General features: G+C 39.0%; 1 protein-coding gene across 1 annotated transcript in view; it reads right to left on the minus strand.

Annotated features, from left to right (window-relative positions):
- The window catches only part of LOC311289106 (sialoadhesin-like), a 67,064-nt gene that overhangs the window by 24,705 nt on the left and 22,036 nt on the right, over window positions 1-20,323 (minus strand). The window contains exons 8-12 of the mRNA XM_084406864.1: window positions 16,590-16,856; window positions 6,325-6,591; window positions 5,172-5,418; window positions 2,050-2,210; window positions 541-632 (exon numbers count right to left, since the gene is read on the minus strand). Of these exons, the coding sequence (XP_084262990.1) occupies window positions 541-632; window positions 2,050-2,210; window positions 5,172-5,418; window positions 6,325-6,591; window positions 16,590-16,856 (1,034 nt within the window). The remainder of the gene's footprint in view (window positions 1-540; window positions 633-2,049; window positions 2,211-5,171; window positions 5,419-6,324; window positions 6,592-16,589; window positions 16,857-20,323) is intronic.

Here is a 20,323-nt window from a genome sequence, read left to right on the forward strand (position 1 = left end):
ATATGTCAATCAGAATCACAAATCCTCCATGTGATGAGGCTAGTAAAGTAAAAGTCTCATCAAATCAATGTGATATAACTGTTTATTTGGCTTCACACTGCAAAAAATTATGTTCTTCTGTATTTCTGTCTTGTTTTCCAGTACAAATATATGAACATTCTTAAATTAAGACAGATTTACTTGAGAAGCAAAATGGGCAAAAAGTCTAATCAAAATTAAGAACAAGAACAAATGTCTGCCAATGGGGTTAAAAAAGTGTATTTCTCTGAACCCATTGCCATTTTTCTGAAAACAAGACTTAATATCCGAAGTCATTTTGCTTCTCAAGTAAAAGTATCTTGATTTAAGAACGTTTAGATATTTGTACTGGAAAACAAGACAAGCATATTTTGGAGTGAAACTTTTGAACACATTTACCAGAATAGCCAAAGAAATCTCTGTAATCATCTATAGTTTAGCCTCAGCTCATTATATATTGGACCAGTTCTGTGATAATCATGTTTTTTTTGTCTTTCCACAAATGACATTTGTCTGATGTACCCACCGTTCATTGTAGACTGCTATGATGCACAAGATCATCATGGCTGATGTGCCGACAGCAGCTCCGAGCAGCACAGACGGGTGATGGAAACCTGGAAAGCAGTGTTTTATTGCTCAGAGGTTGGTCTTTTATAGCTCAGAATGAGATCATTTAAGTGTCTAAAATGTTTCTCAGGAGGGATAAAAATGAATGAGCAACTCAGATCATTTGATCATAGATTTGATTCAAGTTCATACTGAGATCTCTGATATTTGATTACAGACTTTAGTGTCTTGGCAAATATGAGCACATTTCTCTGGAGAAAAGTTTCCATTTTGTCTCCATTTGATCTCATTGCTGTCTAGGAGAAAGAATTCCCCTGTGGAAAAGAAGTACACTTCAGCATACAAAAAAAAAAAGAAAAAAGTAAGAGAAAAATTTAATATTTAAGTGTGAACTGAAGGTAATGTTTTCAGTCACATAATTGCATGTTATTTATAATTATAGGTTAAATTTATATTCAATTCAATAAGCCAAACTTATAGTATAAGTATAAGACTAAAGTACATAGTTTTATGTAATTTCTCAATTACTTCTATTGTCTTTGAAATATGGTGAAAGTGTGAAAACTAAAATAAACTTTAATGTCATTTCTTTTGAAATTGAGTAACTTTATTTGACACTGTCCTTGTTACATGTAGTTACTATAGTAATAACTATAAATTACATGCAGCTAACCCTAACCACACCCTAATCCTAAGTACATGTAGTTAATTATTATTACTAAGTACTTAATGTATAATTACACTATAACACAGACACCTTAAAATGATATTTAACAGAAAATGGTAGGTTATGCATATTTAAACATATTTAAATGTGTTTTTTATTACACATTTGTAATGAAGCTGCTTTTAATATATTATCTTTAAATGTAATATTGAATAACACACTACAATTAAAATTATAATGGCGTATTTTGTGTGCTTTTAATATGTCAACACATTAAAATAAGTCTACTTCTTTAAAGCACAACAAAATGTATTAAAACAATAATTTAAAATGTGCTTTAAAGTAAAAAAACGTTAAATGGGGTTCTATATAGAACTCTAGGGTTCTTGAATCAATTTTAAAGATCTCTTTAAAGGTTCTAAGGAGAAATGTCTTAAATGATTGCGAAAATACATTAATGTTTGAGGGGTCTTTCAGTTTTTTTCTACTGATTTAGTATGTTTATGAGCTGTTTAATTAAAAAAATGTAATTAAAATAAAAAATTAATCAAAACAAATTAAGGACAACTAAATCCATAAAATCATCCCTAAAAGATTCTATATATGAAGCACCTTACAGAAACTTTTCTTCTAAGAGTGTATACTTTTAAGATTTGAAGTACTCTACAAGCGCACATTCAATTCAGATTAAGTGCACTTCTTTTTCAGAAGGGTTAAGATATTCTAGAGATCTCATTTGTGATCATTCTTGTTGATCAGATAAAGCTGTTGTTGTGCGTCAGAGAAGCGAATCTCACCTGTCTCTGTCCCGGACGTCCGTGTGACGGGATGAAACCGTTGGCTGGCGCTGGCGGTGCCGAGGGTGTTTGCACTGAAACACTGCAGGACGTCCGTGTCTGTGAGAAGCTGATTGATGGTCAGGATGCTCTTCAGGCTTGTGCTTCCTAAAGTTTCATTCCTGATGAGCGTGTTTGTAGAGTTGGCGAGAACATTTCCAGATAGACGTCACGCCACTCTAGTTTAGGCGAGGGATTCCCATGAGCCTCACAGACACACGTGATTACGCTGCTTTTGTTACAAGAGCTGGAGATTTTGGGCGCAACTGAAAGAGATAATAAGATCATAAACTGTAGTTTCTGTGTAGGATCTGAGCAAAATAAAACAGCTTGAGGACCTGTTTCACTTAAGAAAAACTGAGAACATCTCACTAGGGCTTTTCACACTTGAAATATGTGAATATGTGAAACTCTGGGTCACACTAAAAACTGGGTTAACAGAATTCTTGGTTATCTTGCTTCACGTTTCACATTGGGGTTAAAATTTATTCCTGAGTATTTATAAACACATTCCTAAACCATAAATGTTCTTATTTGCATATTTGCCATTCAGCCACATTTCACATTCTCATCGACTGAACTATCAAGTTTATAATGAATGGGCTTTTTTGGACTATAAAGGTAAGAATGATATGGTCTCTTCTTCACAACAATTGTCACGTTTTCTGTCACCATTTGGCTATGAGCCAAGCGTCTAGCCGTAACATTCTGACACAGATCATTTCACAATGCACTGGTTGCACCACAATGTGGGATTAATGACACCAAATTAGCAGTGCTACTCCTGTTCCCGAGCAGGGTTTCATAACCCCGGGTAAAAAGCGGTGCTAATGGCACTTCTAAATTACAAGTGTGAAACGTTCCTTTACCTTGGGTTAAAAGTGGTGTTTAAAACGATGATAACCCAGGGTTAAGTGCAGTGTGAAAAGCCTTACTGAGTACAAAAATGAATAAGATAATGACAAGTACTGATGAAAACCTCCATAACTGAGAGCTTATAGTGCACTGAAGTAGAAAAGAGAAACAAGCAACGATTTCGAAGTTGCGGTTACTGTTAGTTCCTTTAAGTCTGCAACACGCCACTTATTGTGACACAAAATGCCATTATGCCATTGTTGTGCTGACAAACTCTTATACTCAGAGACATATGCTAAATTAGGGAAGTTGCTGACCGCTAAGATTAACTTCTCCATCTTGCCACAGAGAATCCACTACAGTCTTGCATCACTCAAGCTCCACTGACTTCACTCGCTTTCATACCTGTCATGGCACTGCTCTGAGTAAGGTCTGTTGGTTGTCACTCCCAAAAGTCACTTTTTATTCTCATAAAGTTAAACATATCTCAACTTTGTCGCGTCGCTGGACACACTAGATTCTGGATGAATTGAGACGATTTTTTGTTTTGTTTAAAATTCTCGCATGATTCTGAATGGACAACTTAACAAAACAACATGTAATTTACTAAAGGTTCTTACAAAATGTTAATTGCTGTAGTGTAGTCTATAAAGATTATTATTATTATTATAAGTCGGGTTGAATGAATGATTCAACGACTCGCTCAAAGAATTCACTTGTTTCATTACTGGATGAATCAGTGTTTTTTGAACAAATCTCTTGAATGAATGATTTAATGACGAATACATTTTTTAAAAGTCACTTGTCGCCTGTGTAACAATTAAATTGATACAATCTTTATTTGAAGCATCAAGTTACATTCACAAGGTGATTTACTGTATTTTGATTGCTACTGCAGACATCGGTGTTTATATCCAAACTATAAACATTTATCCCAGTACTTCTATGATCATTTGAATTAATGCAACACAATATGAATGGTATCATGTCACTTATGCGCATAAGTGTCGTGGTCAGTGTAAACAGGACTTTACAAAGTAGTATTCAATTGTAAAATGTGTCAAAAATGAACATTCTGTCACTTACTGTATACACCAAACCTGTATGACTTTCTTTCATGCATGTAACACAAAAGTAGATATTTTGAAGCACGTTGGGAACAAAACAACATTGGACCCCATTGACTTCCCTTGTATGAAAAAAAAAAAAGAGAAAAACACAGAGACAATATCTTTAAGTCATACAGGTTTTGGATGACAGATGATAAATGACAGAATTTTTATTTTTGTGTAAACTATCCCTTTACTTCAAAGTGTACACTTATAATACATGTAAGCAATATACATGCCACTCTGCTTTGAGTCTTTGCATGTATTACTATGTAAAGTGTGATTCTGGCACCTTTTTTTTTTCTTTTTTTTTACACATCTTTTAACAGAAGTACAATTTTAGAGATGTGCAAATATTTGTACTAGTATAATTAACTTTTTTTCCGCCATGTTCTGTATCGTGAAGTCTTGTATTACTCATCTAATCATATTTTCGCATTACTAATATACAGCAATTGACTTGATGTTCAAGGAACTTTAGAGAACTTGAGATGTCAGTTACCAGAATTTTTTTTTTTTCTCTTAAATTTCAGTGCAGTTTCACAAAGGTTTCATATTGAAACGTTGCATTTCAAAACTTGAACATGTTGCTCTGTAGGGGAACCAAATCTCCTGTGGTCTTTCCATATACATTTTCTGTATATGAAGAAAACACCCACACAAAAGTGTTACACACATTTAACAGCATTTCTAGCATGCAACTGAACTGCAACTTACTGTATTGTTGGTCACCTGTCGTTAGTTTTTTTTTTTTACGAATGTCAGTATGCATCCTTCATATAAGATATTAAACCACTGCGTAGTTTCTTTGATCAAATAGTCTTTACCGTAAGCTATACATCAAATTGAAGTCATTTAAACATGGTTTTGTGGTTTTTGCAACTCTGCAATAGTGTCTTTTCAGTGCTGAAAGTCATATTGTGACTGCGTGAAACCGTATCATTGCATGCTTTTATGGTAAAATTCACCTTTTTAATCTCAATACATGTTTATTTTCACCATAAACATTGAACTTTGCATCCAAATGCAATGTTATGCTTTTGCTGTAAGGGATCAGATTAAATAAGTGAATATAACAGTGCAGTAATTTTTCATTGTACTCACACTGAGCATCCAGTTCAATTGTTGTGTTGGCCATGCTGGTTTTGAGCTGTACAGCGATACCGTGTGGAGTGTGTAGGGTTAGACACAACGTAGGTATGATTAAATCCGGTCTGGAGGAGCTCAAACTGAGATCCGGTCTCTTTGTACCAGGTGAAGTTGAGCACCGCTGGTTTTGCATCAGTGCTGCAGGTCAGAGTCACTGGACGGCCCTCCATCATAGAGCCGGAGGGAAAGAATGACAGCGATGTGTTTTTTGGGGCATCTGAGGAAAAAAGATGTTTAGTGTAGCAGGTCAAGATCTGGGTTAGTAACTGAATAGCTGTATGTTTAAACCTTGTTATTTTACAAGTTTCAGATGTAGCCAATATGTTGAAGCATGTGTGCAAACATCTAGACGAACACAAAACAGAATAACCGACAAAACACGTTGTTTGCTTTACACTAGCTGTGTAATGGTTTTAATTAGCTACTGTAATAAATAAAGCAAATCAAACACAGACTATATGATGAGAATTTGTAGTAAACATTACAGGACTGTTTTTCATTTGTCGACTGGACAGTGTGTTAGTCTGAACTGAGAGCAGCTGCACTGTGAGCAACTGAAGCACATCTGGGAATAAATCAAAACCCACTGACACTGAACATAAATTTGCAGTTCAGTGATGTTCACAGAAAAAAGTCAGTATCTACAGACAAGCCTCATTACTTGGATGATTAATGTTAGGGTTTGCACATTAAAATCCTAATCAAAATAAAATTTTCTTTCTTTTTTAGTTTTTTTTTGTTTTGCATTGAGTATATTATGAGAAATCAATTAATTCAGTCCTCTTGAATGTGAGTAACTGATTGATAATAGCGATTGCCAAACATTCACAATGGACGTCCAGCAGAATTCAGGCTGTCACAGTAGATATCATTTTGACAATCTTCCACATTTGTAAAATAATAGTAAAGACATAAACACAATGAATTAACACTAGTGGAAGTATTTGCAGTAAAAGTGAAGGTTTTTGAATGTGTTAAAAATATGAAATATTAAAATATATACATAAAAATTATGTATGTATGTTTTATTTTTATTCATTTATTTTTTTGCTTTTAAGTCTGAAATCTGAAGTCTGATATAGTAATGACTGTGAGTAAATTAGAAGAAACTCTTGATACTCACACTGGACGTCCAGCATCACTGATGCGTTCTGAGCGCCGTGTTCGTTCTGAGCTGTACAGACGTATCGTCCGCTGTGTGTCGGGTCGGTGTTGCTGATGGTCAGGTTCTGTCCGCTCTGCACTGGTTTCAGTGGTTCTTCAGTGTCTCTGTACCAGGTGTAGTTGAGCACCGGTGGGTTTGCATCACTCCTGCAGCTCAGAGTCACTGAACGGCCCTCCAGAACAAAACCAGATGCACTTACATGCGCAGATGTGTTTTTAGGAGCATCTAATGGAGGAGAAAAACATTCAGGCAATTATGTTACGATTTACAGCTCTAATTCTAGATGATCAGACAGTATTGATTGAAATAATCCCTGTCTTACACTGAACACGTAGCGTACGGGACTTGTGCTTTGTGACCTGCTCCTGAAGCTGGTGTGTTACATTGCAGGTGAAATTGGCTAAATGATGACGGTGAGTTACAGTGAAGATCAGATCAGAGATTCAGAGATCAGTTTGCTCCTGACGCTGCTGTTGTGTGAAGCTCTCGTTGATGAGGTGTTCAGGAGACGAGCTCCATGTGAGATTTGCTGGACTAGAGGAACAGAAGATCTTAGTCGAGCAGCGCAGATTCACAGAGCTTCCCTCCGTCACCTTCTTCACCTTCTGCTGATCCTTAAACAGACTCACTGTGGGTTCGGGTGGAGAATCTACAACACGGGTGGAGTGGAGAATACAACACATAGAGATACAGTCAAACAGGATTACAGGATTATCATATCCAATAATGTTAATCATATAAAAATAATGCATTATTTTTCAATGCAACTCATTTTGCAACTTACATACAAAACTTAATTTTGTATTTGGGACTTAAACTATTTTCTGTGAATGTGCGAGACTTCCGATTCATTAGCCACTATAGACATTATGCACAAGAGAAACAAGCGTGCAGACATCTTTAGAATTTTGTGTTTTTGCCGTAGCTCTGTATATTTCTATGGCAGCGCTGTTGAAGAGTAGCTGGTAAAGTGGATTTACTTATTGTAGAGTTAATGAAAGTTATCATGAGCATTGTAATGTCTGTAATATCATAGAAAATCCCTGTAGGCCTGGAAGATTTTAAAACGAGCGGTTCATTCATAAATCCATAAGATCTTACATGCTGTGAAAATACAAACCAGAAGACAGAACTTGACGAGCACAGTGCTGAAATTGGGCGGGGCTACATAAGCTCTATTGGTAAATAATAATAACTAATAACAAAGTGCAGTTAATGATAAAATTACTTGCGCTACAAACCATAGTGTTTTATGATTATGATATGAATATGATATGAGAAATGAAAATAATGTGATAATTATCAGTTTGCAATATAAAGCTTCATAATGGACTGTTTTCTATATGTAAATAGATTTTACGCACAATTACGTTACAGAATATTAATTCAGCAAAGGAATAATAACAAATGGTAGATAGATAGATAGATAGATGGATAGATGGATAGATAGATAGAAGCAGCGTGAACAATATGATACTCACCTATGACGCCAATTTTAACTTGGGAGTATTTACTTTTTCTGTAGCTAACTTTTAATTTATCTTTGCCTTCAATTCTGAAGAAATATGACCCATTATCACTCGGATGGACATTATCGAAGCGGGTGGTGCAGTTCCCTTTCAAGGGAACTCGAGCTGCGTCGAAACGCTGCGGGAACGCCCCTGCGTGAGTGCGTCATGAAGCACGTATGGAATCAATCCAGTGGCGAGACGGAACGTCATAGGCGGGTGACGTCATCGACCAGGAAACTATAAAGCACCCCAGAAAACACAAACGCGTTAGCTTCTGTGACTTCAGCAAGCGCTCTGTGTGTGAATCATATTGTCTCTATATTGTCGAAGTGTTTTTGTCTGTCTTTAGTGTCACTAAGCAGGAGTTTTTCACATTTATATATATATATCCAAAAATTCCTCCCGCTTAGAGTTCATGTCTCTGGGGCTGCGGGTAAAAAAGATCAGTCCCAGCCGTCGGCTAGTTCCTCACACCGGGGGCAACAAAAGCAGAGTGTTGCGTCTCGCGCTCCCCCACAGAAAGAATGGGACGCGGCGCGGCGCTCTCAGACAAAGTCTTCGAGGGGTAAAATCTGAGGACAGTTATTATTGCTAAGAAGGCTTCGTCTAAGAGAAAATCCTGACGCTCCAGGCATGCTTCAGGATGCTGAGGGTAGTCCCCGCCGAGAGAAAAGTTCAATGAGAAGAGTTCACCGCATCACACGGTGCCCGCTCTCTCTCGGTGCCCTCAGGGGATCGCTCTGCCAAACCTGCCTTTATGCCAGGGCGTGGACAGTCCCGGCGAGTTTTTCCCCGAGGGGAGCTCGCCTCCTCCTTCGAGGGGTCCAGAGCAGTCAGGCCAGTTGTTCCCTGCCGGTGCGCCGTTACAGGGCACTCTGTCTGCAGCTCAAAGTATTCCAGAGGCCAGTCTCGAGAGGCTGGTACCCTTAGTAGATTTTTTGGCGGAGTGGAAAAGCCTTCCAAATATTTCTCAGTGGGTCCTGCAAACAATCAAAAACGGTTACGCTATTCAGTTCAGGTCTCGTCCACCTCGATTCAGAGGGGTCCTGTCCACAGTGGTGGGCCCCGAGCAGGCTCTGGTAATGAAACAAGAGGTAGAGACTCTGCTGCGAAAGGAGGCTATAGAACGGGTTCCTCCTCCCAGCAGGGAGTCAGGTTATTACAGCCGATACTTCATAGTTCCGAAGAAGGATTGGGGGTTGCGTCCAATTTTAGATCTGCGCCTGTTAAATCGCACAGTAGGGAAGCTCAAATTCAAGATGCTCACTCTCAAGCAGATCGTGTCACAAATCAGATCCGAGGACTGGTTTGTCACGATAGATCTAAAGGACGCCTACTTCCATGTCTCCATCCTTCCACAACACAGGAAGTTCCTGAAGTTTGCTTTCGGGGGCGAAGCATACCAGTATCGGGTTCTTCCGTTCGGCCTAGCTTTGTCTCCCCGCACATTCACGAAATGTATGGATGCAGCTCTGGTTCCGCTGCAACTCCAGGGCATTCGCATTCTAAGTTATATTGACGATTGGTTGATTCTAGCTCAATCGGAACAACAAGCGGTTCGGCATCAAGATGTCGTTCTCGCTCACATCAAGAGATTGGGTTTGAGGCTAAACGCCAAGAAAAGTGTGCTTTCTCCATTACAGAGGACCACTTTTCTCGGTGTAGTTTGGGACTCGAGGATGATGCAGGCACGTCTGTCTCCTGCTCGTATCACTTCGATCCTCTCAGCGGTGAAACAAGCAAAACTAGGCCAGTCACTCACTGTAAAACAGTTTCAGAGAATATTAGGTCTCATGGCAGCAGCGTCCAACGTTATACCTTGTGGCCTGTTGCACATGAGACCGTTGCAGTGGTGGCTCAGAACCAACCTCTCCGCATGATCAAGGTCACGCGACGATGTCTTCGTGCCCTGGTTATGTGGAAAGAACCTTGGTTTCTTTCCCAAGGGCCCGTGCTGGGAGCTCTTTGTCGTCGCGTCACGCTAACGACGGATGCCTCCCCCACTGATCATGAGTGGTCGCTCAGCCCAAGGTCTGTGGCAGGACCATCATCTCTCATGGCACATCAATTGTCTAGAAATGTTGGCGGTGTTTCAGGCTCTGAAACATTTCCTACCAGACCTCAGGGGTCATCATGTGCTCGTCCGGTCAGACAACACATCGGTGGTCTCTTATATAAACCATCAGGGGGGTCTGCGTTCGCGCCCCTTGTACAAGCTGGCTCGCCAGATCCTTCTTTCATTGAGGGCTATGTATATCCCAGGGTATTTGAATCAGAGGGCAGACATCCTGTCGAGGCAGGGGCTGAGGCCCGGGGAATGGAGACTCCATCCCGAGGTGGTGGAGCTCCTTTGGAAGGAATTCGGTCGTGCCGAGGTAGACCTGTTCGCTTCCAGGGAGACATCGCACTGTCCACTGTGGTTCTCCCTGAGCTATCCAGCCCCTCTGGGGTTGGATGCCATGGTGCAGGCGTGGCCGAGGTCACGTCTGTGCGCATTTCCCCCGATTGCTCTGCTCCCAGGAGTTCTGGAAAGGGTCCGTCGGGACGGGGTCAGTCTACTGTTGGTAGCCCCGTTCTGGCCGGCCCGAGTATGGTTTGCGGACCTAGTGTCTCTCCTCGACGGCTCTCCTCTGGAGATTCCGATCAGGAGGGACCTACTCTCTCAGGCGTGTGGGTCGATCCTTCACCCCCGCCCAGAACTGTGGAAACTGTGGGCTTGGCCTCTGAGGGGGCCCAGCTCGTAAGTTCTGGTCTCTCAACTGAGGTTGTTGAGACCATTCTCCACTCCAGAGCTCCGTCCACGAGGAAGTTATATGCCTTGAAGTGGAGATTTACTTCTTGGTGTGGAGAACACCAGTTGGACCCGGTTAACTGCCCGGTGGGTGCAGTGCTGGAGTTCCTGCAGGAGCGCTTCTCCACAGGGTTATCCCCCTCCACACTGAAGGTGTACGTGGCGGCACTAGCGGCTTACCACGTCCCTTTGAGTGGAGTCTCTTTGGGGAGACACCCACTTATAACACGCTTTCTTCGTGGCACTTTGAGGTTGAGGCCAGCAGTCCGCACGAGGGTACCGACTTGGGATCTGGCCATTGTTTTGGAAGGTCTTTCCCTAGCTCCGTTTGAGCCTATTGAGGAGGTTCCTGAGAAGTTTCTCACTCTTAAGACTATCTTTTTGCTTGCTATTTCGTCTCTCAAGTGGATTGGAGACATTCAAGCTCTCTCAGTTTCTCCCTCGTGCCTGGAATTTTCAGCCTGGCATGGTGAAGGCCTTTCTCTATCCCAGACCAGGTTATGTTCCGAAGGTTCCAACTAATGTTGTTCGGCCTATCGTACTGCAGGCTTTCTGTCCTTCTCCTTTCCAGACGTCGGACCAAGAGAAACTAAATCTGCTCTGCCCAGTTAGGGCTTTAGATGCTTACGTCCACAGAGCTGCCCTGTGGAGGAAGTCTGAACAGTTGTTCGTTTGTTTTGGGTCACCCAGGAAGGGATGTCCTGCATCTAAGCAGAGGATGAGCAAGTGGGTGGTTGAGGCTATCTCACTTGCCTACGAGTCGGCTGGTCGGCTCACTCTACTAGGAGTATGGCCGCTTCTAAAGCTTTACTGTCAGGAGTTTCACTTCATGATGTCTGTGATGCGGCAGGCTGGTCCTCACCGCACACATTCATCAGGTTTTATGATCTTGACCTCAGCTCCACTCCAGGGGCGCAGGTGCTTTCGTCCGCATGTGCACTCTGATTTCACACGGACGGTCACTTGCTCGCATGGCGACATGGGTATTAGCGTTCCCGCAGCGTTTCGACGCAGCTCGAGATCCTTGTAGAGCTTCTACTTTCTTCGGCAGACTGATACTAAAGCCACAAAAAACTCCTAAAACACACAGACAAGAGGAACTGATCACACAGAGTTTACATGCAGAATAAACTGCTGCACATATTCATATGGAAATGCTTTCAGAATATTAATTCAGCAGAGGAATAATCTATAAGAATGAAACCTTGTATCAGACATCCAGTGAGGAGGAACGTCACAGATATTTCCATCATTTACATTCACTCCACCTTACAACAGAAAATACAAACACAATCATATACACTATTAAAATAAACTGAAGAACCTTTAACATCCATTGAATCTTTGCATTCCATAAAAGCTTCTTTATGGGGAAAAAACAATGTTCTTTAGATTATTAAAAGGTTCTTCTTAAGAAAATGGTTTTTTTTTTAAGAAGTGTTCACTGAAAGTTTCCATGAATTGTTTTTCTATGGAATCGCTGTGAAAAAACACTCTTTTGGAATCTTTATTTTTAAGAGTGTATAAACTTAACAGCAGTTATTTCTAGAGATGCACCGATTACAATTTTCTAGGCCGATTCTGATTTCCGATTTTTCATTGAGTTTGACCTGCCGATACCGATTTTAGCCGATTCCGATTCAATTTTTTTCTAACCACTTTACACAAATATTTATTTTCGATCTTTTCTTTTCTTTAGTTTTTTCAAGGCGAACGTTCCCTTTAATGTTTCCATGGCGACGCGTCACCGCAGCCACAATAATACCATATGACAGATGTGTCGCTTTTATTTCGCTTTTCCTTTTTTATTCAAAATATTCACAAACTTGCTTACCATGTCATCAACTAGCCTATCTGATATTCCGATTCTCAAATACGTGTAAGTGAGTGTGTTTGGTCGTTTAAAAACCTTTAAACAAGATTATAAATAATCTTGATCTATAACATGAGATGGGTGCCGCAATGTTGTTCTGTCAGTCGGATTTATAGCACGTGAATTCATCAGTTTCTCCCGAAATAAATGCAAGAAAGTGGCCGGTGAACTGAGAAGAATAGAGTAAACTTTATAGTTACTTCCACTATGTTTGTCTGATATGAATAAAACATGTCGGCAAATTATATTTGAATAGATTGTTATTGCTGCTTCCACAGACATCAGTGTGTATTTTACAAACTCCAAATGTATTGTTTTACTCGTGCTTATGTGTAATATCTGGAACCTCAAATAAACATTATGAGGTTGAAAACACTGCTTAGCTGTGATATATGACAACGCTGAATGCGTCCGACTCTGGCTCAGCTCCTGCCAACGCGCAAAAGCAGATCGTGGCACGTGAACTGATCACAGGTCCGGCTCCAGCTTTGAGATATAAGGTGGGCCAAGTGAAATTCCTGGTGGGCCCAGAGTTTTAACTTTTTTTTTTTTTTTTTCTGTAACAAAACTTTTTTTTTATAACAAAAGAGGCAGGTCTTGAAAGGGATTCTGCTTTATTTACAGGGCTCAATGCTAAGGAGCTTTTCTACAGTCAGTAATAAAACAACAAATGACCAAATTACAAACAGTCGCACAAATAAATGCAATCAGGGCAGGACTGAGGGGTCTGGGGCCTCTGGGCTTGAGTTTATGTCGGGGCCCTACCTACACTAAAAATGACCTCAACTAGAAAATCATTTTGGAGTAGCACAAAACACACAAACATAAAATATGCTTTGAGGTTTCTAGAACAATTAATATGCAACATGCCTAGCCTAGTAAAAGTTTAGAGGTAATATTAAATAGTCATTATAATACAATAAAATACAGGCTGTGCTCTCTCAGTTGAGAGAAGATCAAAACCCTGAAATAACACTGAGCAATAAAGCTAGCATCTGTTATGTTTATGTCAGATTATTTCATTTTAATCAGTAAATTCGGTCAGAATAAAAAAGACACTGTATGACTATCAATCAAATGAGATCAAATCAACAAAATACATCTTTGGATTTAATTTCTCTGTGTAAAATGTGTTCTGTTCTGATGATTGATATTAGGAAAAACCTGGCTTTCTGATATCCAAAAAGATCATGATCAAGGGCATGATGACAATTAAATGTGGGAATTAAAAATTTTCATTAGAAGAAAATGTTCTCTTCTGGGAAAGTTACAGTTCCCATGGCACTTTGAAGTAGAAGATTCTGTCAAATATAAGTACTTCATACAAGGAATGACATGCAAACAAGGAATTATGTTCATTATTGATTAATGGTAGTAAACAGCTTTGCATGTGTAGTTGCTACCACAATAAAAGAAAGAATATGCAAACGCTTCACACTTCAGCCTCAGTGGCTGTAGTCAGCATTACGAGATGCTCACTTGGTTAACTTCTACTGTTCCATCATAACTCTAATACTGTTAACGTTTCACTTCTTTTTTTTTTTTTTACAAACTGAGACGTGTTAGAATTGCTACAGATGGTGTCAGGAGCTCAACTGGCCCAACTGCCTGACAGTATTCTCATATTAATAACTCAATTCTAGACTTATTGTTAAATCATGTGAAGAGCATTTTTATGTGAGCATGTCAGAAACTAATCATTTTGAGAGCATAAAATAGGAATTAAGCAAAACTAAGCAAACAATTTAGCAAAATCTATTCTAACACTTTCATTACAAAAAATTCTCCATCAAACATTTTCACCATATAAATACACTATATTGTGGTGTAAATACTCGAGTCCAATATATAATGATTGTGGTTCTGAGCTGTACAGACGTATTGTCCGCTGTGTGTCGGGTCGGTGTTGCTGATGGTCAGGTTCTGTCCGCTCTGCACTGGTTTCAGTGGTTCTTCAGTGTCTCTGTACCAGGTGTAGTTGAGCACCGGTGGGTTTGCATCACTGAGTACGTTTACATGCACCCTCATAATGCGATTATAATGGGATTTTGGCAATATTGCGATTAAACTTTACCTCATGTAAATGCAATACTTTGATGAAACTAATGCGAATGAATGAACTCTGTGATATTTTTCTGAAGTTTTCTCTTCTCCAAATCACTAAACTGTCAACACAACTCGCTGCGCAGTCTCTGCTCCGTATCTTCATCCAGACGAACGTGACGGCAGTGTAGGCAAACCCGGTGTAGTGTTGAATTATGTGACTCTAGTAGGCGCTGTAGTGATGGTTGGGTTAAGATTAGGATTAGGAGTAGGAGTAGGTTGGATTAGCACAATACAGCGCCTACTAGGGTCACAGAATTCGGCGGAACACTGGCAATGCAATATACATCATGGCACAGAATAATATCTAGTACCTCCTTAAAAATTTATTGAATTTGATATGAGTAGATTAAAACATTCATACTGTATGCCTATCTGAGTGTGTTATAACCATACTTATTAGTGAATAATCAGAATAATAAAAAATTGCATGTAAACTGTGAGTGAAGAGTTCTGCTCGTGTCATGTAAACATCTTACTGCGTTTAAGACCTAGGGCCTATCTTGCACCCAGCGCATTTGACTTTGTACACCGACGCATGTATCATTCCTATTTTGCACCCGACGAACAGCGGACTTTCCCCTCCACAGACGCACGTCGGTAAATTAGGAAATGAACTTGCGCTCCCGGGGGCGGTTCAGCGAAAAGAGGAGGCGTGATCCGGCGCAAATGTTCCCTGGTGCTATTTTGCAGGTTTAGAAAACAATTCCGCCACTGACCAGGAAAAACCTTGTCTAAAGTCAGTGGCGCGTTATTCAGATGCTATTTTAAGGGCGCATGCTTGGCCATAATAAATGTAGCATGTGCACTTATCTGTGCTGAGATGTGCTTATCTCATCTACACACAGAAGCAGCATTTCTCATTTTTAGAAAACCATACATTATTACAAGGAACAATATTAACACACGAGGGAAATCATTGTTGTGACCATGAAGATGTGAAAAATAGACATAAATCTAGCTTACACATTTACCCAAATTATTATACGCCTGTTTAACCGAAGCTAATTTGGGTGTGTTTCTCCATCCCCATACAATGTCACTTCTCCGTCTTTTACGGCCCTGATGAGAACGTCGCTCTCCTCGGCTGTGAACCGCTCCTGGCGTGCGCCTGGCAAATCCGCCGTTATAATAGCAATCCGCCATGGAACAAGCGCGCCTGCTCTTAAAGGGAATGACGCTCTGATTGGTTTATTTCACGTTACGCCCAAACCACACCTATGAATAATGAAGCTACTTCAGACCAACCCCGAGATCCGCCCACAAAGTTACTTGCGTTTCGCGCTTGATACTTGTGTTTCAGATCGTTAAAATAGGGCCCCTAGTCTGATTATTAGAAATAATCGCATTATTGGTGCACATGTAAGCGTAGTCACTTCTTGCAGCTCAGAGTCACTGAACGGCCCTCCTACAAAACCAGCTGCGTTTACAGACACAGATGTACATGTTCATCTAAAGGAAGAGAAAATCAATCAAGCAATTACATTGTGATTTACAACACTGATTCTAGATGATCAGACAGTGGCTCCTCATACAAAAGTGTCTTTTCAGTGCTGAAAGTCATATTGTGACTGTGTGAAACAAAGTGTACATCACATAATGCTTTTATGGTGAAATTGCATCTTTTTCCTGTCAATCCATGTTTGTTGTATGACCATAAACAATGCACTTTCATTGCATCCAAATGCAATCTAGATCGTGTTATGCAGTTACTGTATTACATTCACAGCATTTATGTCATGTTGTGTTGGCCATGCTGGTTTTAAAAATTATTTATTACATGAAAATTATAAAAACATTAATAATATTATTCCATATTTAACATTTTAAATATAATTTTTGTTGAATTTATATAGTTTAAGGTTATTTTTTAGCTTTTAAGTCTGAAATCTGAAGTCTGATATAGTAATGACTGAGTAAATTAGAAGAGACTCTTGATACTCACACTGGACGTCCAGCATCACTGATGCGTTCTGAGCGCCGTGTTCGTTCTGAGCTGTACAGACGTATCGTCCGCTGTGTGTCGGGTCGGTGTTGCTGATGGTCAGGTTCTGTCCGCTCTGCACTGGTTTCAGTGGTTCTTCAGTGTCTCTGTACCAGGTGTAGTTGAGCACCGGTGGGTTTGCATCACTGCTGCAGCTCAGAGTCACTGAACGGCCCTCCAGAACAAAACCAGATGCACTTACATGCGCAGATGTGTTTTTAGGAGCATCTAATGGAGGAGAAAAACATTCAGGCAATTATGTTACGATTTACAGCTCTAATTCTAGATGATCAGACAGAATTGATTGAAATAATCCCTGTCTTACACTGAACACGCAGCGTACGGGACTTGTGCTTTGTGATCTGCTCCTGAAGCTGGTGTGTTACAGTGCAGGTGAAATTGGCTAAATGATGACGGTGAGTTACAGTGAAGATCAGATCAGAGATGAGCTCAGTTTGCTCCTGACGCTGCTGTTGTGTGAAGCTCTCGTTGAGGAGGTGTTCAGGAGACGAGCTCCATGTGAAAACTGCTGGACGAGAGGAACAGAAGATCTTAGTTGAGCAGCGCAGATTCACAGAGCTTCCCTCCATCACCTCCATCCCCTTCTTCACCTCCTGCTGATCCTTAAACAGACTCACTGTGGGTTTGGGTGGAGAATCTACAACACATAGAGATGCAGTCAAACATTACAGGATTATCATATCCAATAATGAAGGCACAAATATGTACAGTAGTTGATTTATTTATTATTTATGTCCAGTAACATTATCCAACTCATTTTGCATCGCAGACATAAGGTATTTTCTGTGAATGTGCGAGACTTCCGATTCATAAGCCGCATATTAGTAAATGATTAGAAGAATAACTCTGCAGTAACTGTTTAAACTATTTGCACTACAAACCAGTGTGTTTATGATAATAAATCAAAATAATATGATAACAATTACTAGTTTGCAATATAAAGCAGCATAACAGTTTTTGTAGAAGTTAATAACTGGTAGCGAATGTCACCAGAAGCTTCGCACAATCATGTTACTAATGGCCGCACCACACTTACATTTTTATTACAGATAGAAGCAGCATGAACAATATGACACTCACCAATGAAAGCAATTTCAACTTTGTATTCAGGATTGTTGTAGCTATATCTCAGTCCTCCGCTGGTTTCAAGTCTGAAGTAATACGACCCATTATCACTCTGACGGACATTATCAAAGCGGGTGGTGCAGTTTTTCTCTGTAGGAGTGCCAAATATTTCTCCTTTTAACGATCCAGTGTTGGGGCTACTGGAGTCAAACACTGCAGTGGAAAATGTGTCTTTATACCATATTCTCTTTGAGTCTTCAGTGAGGTCTGTTACAAATGTTTGATCAATATCAAATGCGCAGGGTATGAAAACACAGGATCCTTGTAGAGCTTCTACTCTCTTCGGCAGACTGATATTAAAGCCACAAAAAACTCCTAAAACACACAGACAAGAGGAACTGATCACACAGAGTTTATATGCAGAATAAACTGCTGCACTTATTCATATGAAAATGCTTTCAGAATATGAATTCAGTAGAGGAATAATCTATAAGAATGAAACCTTGTATCAGACATCCAGTGAGGAGGAACGTCACAGATATTTCCATCATTTACATTCACTCCACCTTACAACAGAAAATACAAACACACAATCATATAAAGGCTCTTTATTGGCATTGATGGTTCCTTGAAGAACCTTTAACATCCCTGGAATTTTTCCATTCCATAAAAGCTTCTTTATAGGGAAAAAACAATGTTCTTTAGATTATTAAAAGATTCTTCATATTAAGAAAAAAAATAGATTTTTAAAGTGTTCACTGAAAGTTTCCATTATTTGTTCTTCTAGGGAATCGCTGTAAAAAACTCTTTTTGAATCTTTATTTTTAAGAGTGTATAAACTTAACAGCAGTTATTTCCTTTTTAAACTTGTATATGAATTTTTAGCTTTTGGTGTAAACATATTATTTTCTAAATCCAAAAACTATTCTTAATGAGTGAGATAAATGTCATGAGAAAAAATACAGGCTACTAAATCAAAACTCTAAATCACTGAAAAATCTTAAATTAATTTTTAGAAAGATTAAAAACAGTTTCATCTTAAACATGTTTTACAACCTGAGTGTCAAAAGACTAAAATCTCTAAACGACAGAAGTTTTAGTGTGTTGTGTGTAAGTGACTTACCGGAGAAGAGTGAAAGAGCGACTGTGACTCTTCTACACTGGATAGAGGGAGATCTGTGTGTGAAAACAACACGTCTTTACTTCTATTAGAGTTTTACCACTTCCCCTTTCAGTCCAAACTAAATAACTATAGCCTGACTGAGTAATATATGCTAATCAGTATGAAGCTTATTGAATAATATTCAAAAAATTATTTCTTTATATTTACTTGAAACATCTTGTGAGATCCAGTAACGCTTAATAATTACTAAATATTATTCAGGAATAAGTGTTGAATCACGTTTAAAACGCAATCTGTTAAGGAAACATTAACATTTAATTTCTTCGCGTTTCTTACTTTTTAAGGTTGGCTATTATAGTATTACAGTAAGAAACATGGGAAATTCAGGACTAAATAGCTTGCAGATTCTTTCGTACCCAAGATTCTGAGTGAAACCCCGGGACGTGCACAGGAATTTTGAGGGGCAGTTGCTCTGACCTGACCTTGCAAAACGTCAGAGATGACAGGTTTATGATATACAACTTTGTAAACAGTATACAAAATGTATTAACAATATGTTAAATGTCACCAAAATACACATGAGAAAAAGAGTTCCTCATATTATTTTTTATTTTTTATTTTTTTATTATTATTTTATTTTTTATTATTTTAAATTTGAAAAGAAATAATCTGGATTGAATTGACAGATGGGGAAAAACTCGCTTCTAATAAAAAATAAATAAAAATAAAAAACGCTTAAATTTCGGGAAGAAATACAATCCTTTTTTAACCTTTTGGCTTCCCGTACATTCAGTTGTGCTTCTTGCTCGTATTCAGTTCTGATTGTCGCTACTCGATCCGTACCGGAAACACCATCTGTACTGCGCATGTGCGAGAACGTGTCTCCTTCCTGTCTGATGTCGAAACCATTTACGGCAGTTGTTGACACCATACCACACGATCCGTATCGTAACTGAAGCCCCTTAACTGACTTTTATTACTTTTATTTATCCTTTGTCATTTTATTTATTTATTGTTTATTTATTTTATTTTAACTTTAATCTGTTTTCTTCTCCCTAAAGTTGTGTGTTATTCTACGTGCTCCGTTTCCTGTCAACATTCATATTTTTGTCAATTCTGTATAAGACAGTTATTGTTGTAAATTCTAAATCAAATCAAAAAAAAAAAAAAAAAAACACGATCCGTATCGGAAATAGTTATTTACTACTGATTATCTTAACATATATATATATATATATATATATATATATATATCAAGGTTACATTAAATTGATTCAATTAAATACAGATGTGCATTAAGTGTGGGCAGTATGATGGTTGTAATCAGCCTCCTCTGCAGAAGTAATATTGTAATATATTGTAATATTTACAATATTAATACATGTAATATTTCATTTGGTAAAGGTTTGTTCTACTTATTTCAGCATACTTTAACAAATGTCTGCACTCAAGAAAACACAGAAACTTAAAATAAAATAAAATAATT

The sequence above is a fragment of the Rutilus rutilus genome (genome assembly GCF_951802725.1).
Source record: "Rutilus rutilus genome assembly, chromosome: 4".
NCBI classification, from domain to species: domain Eukaryota; kingdom Metazoa; phylum Chordata; class Actinopteri; order Cypriniformes; family Leuciscidae; genus Rutilus; species Rutilus rutilus.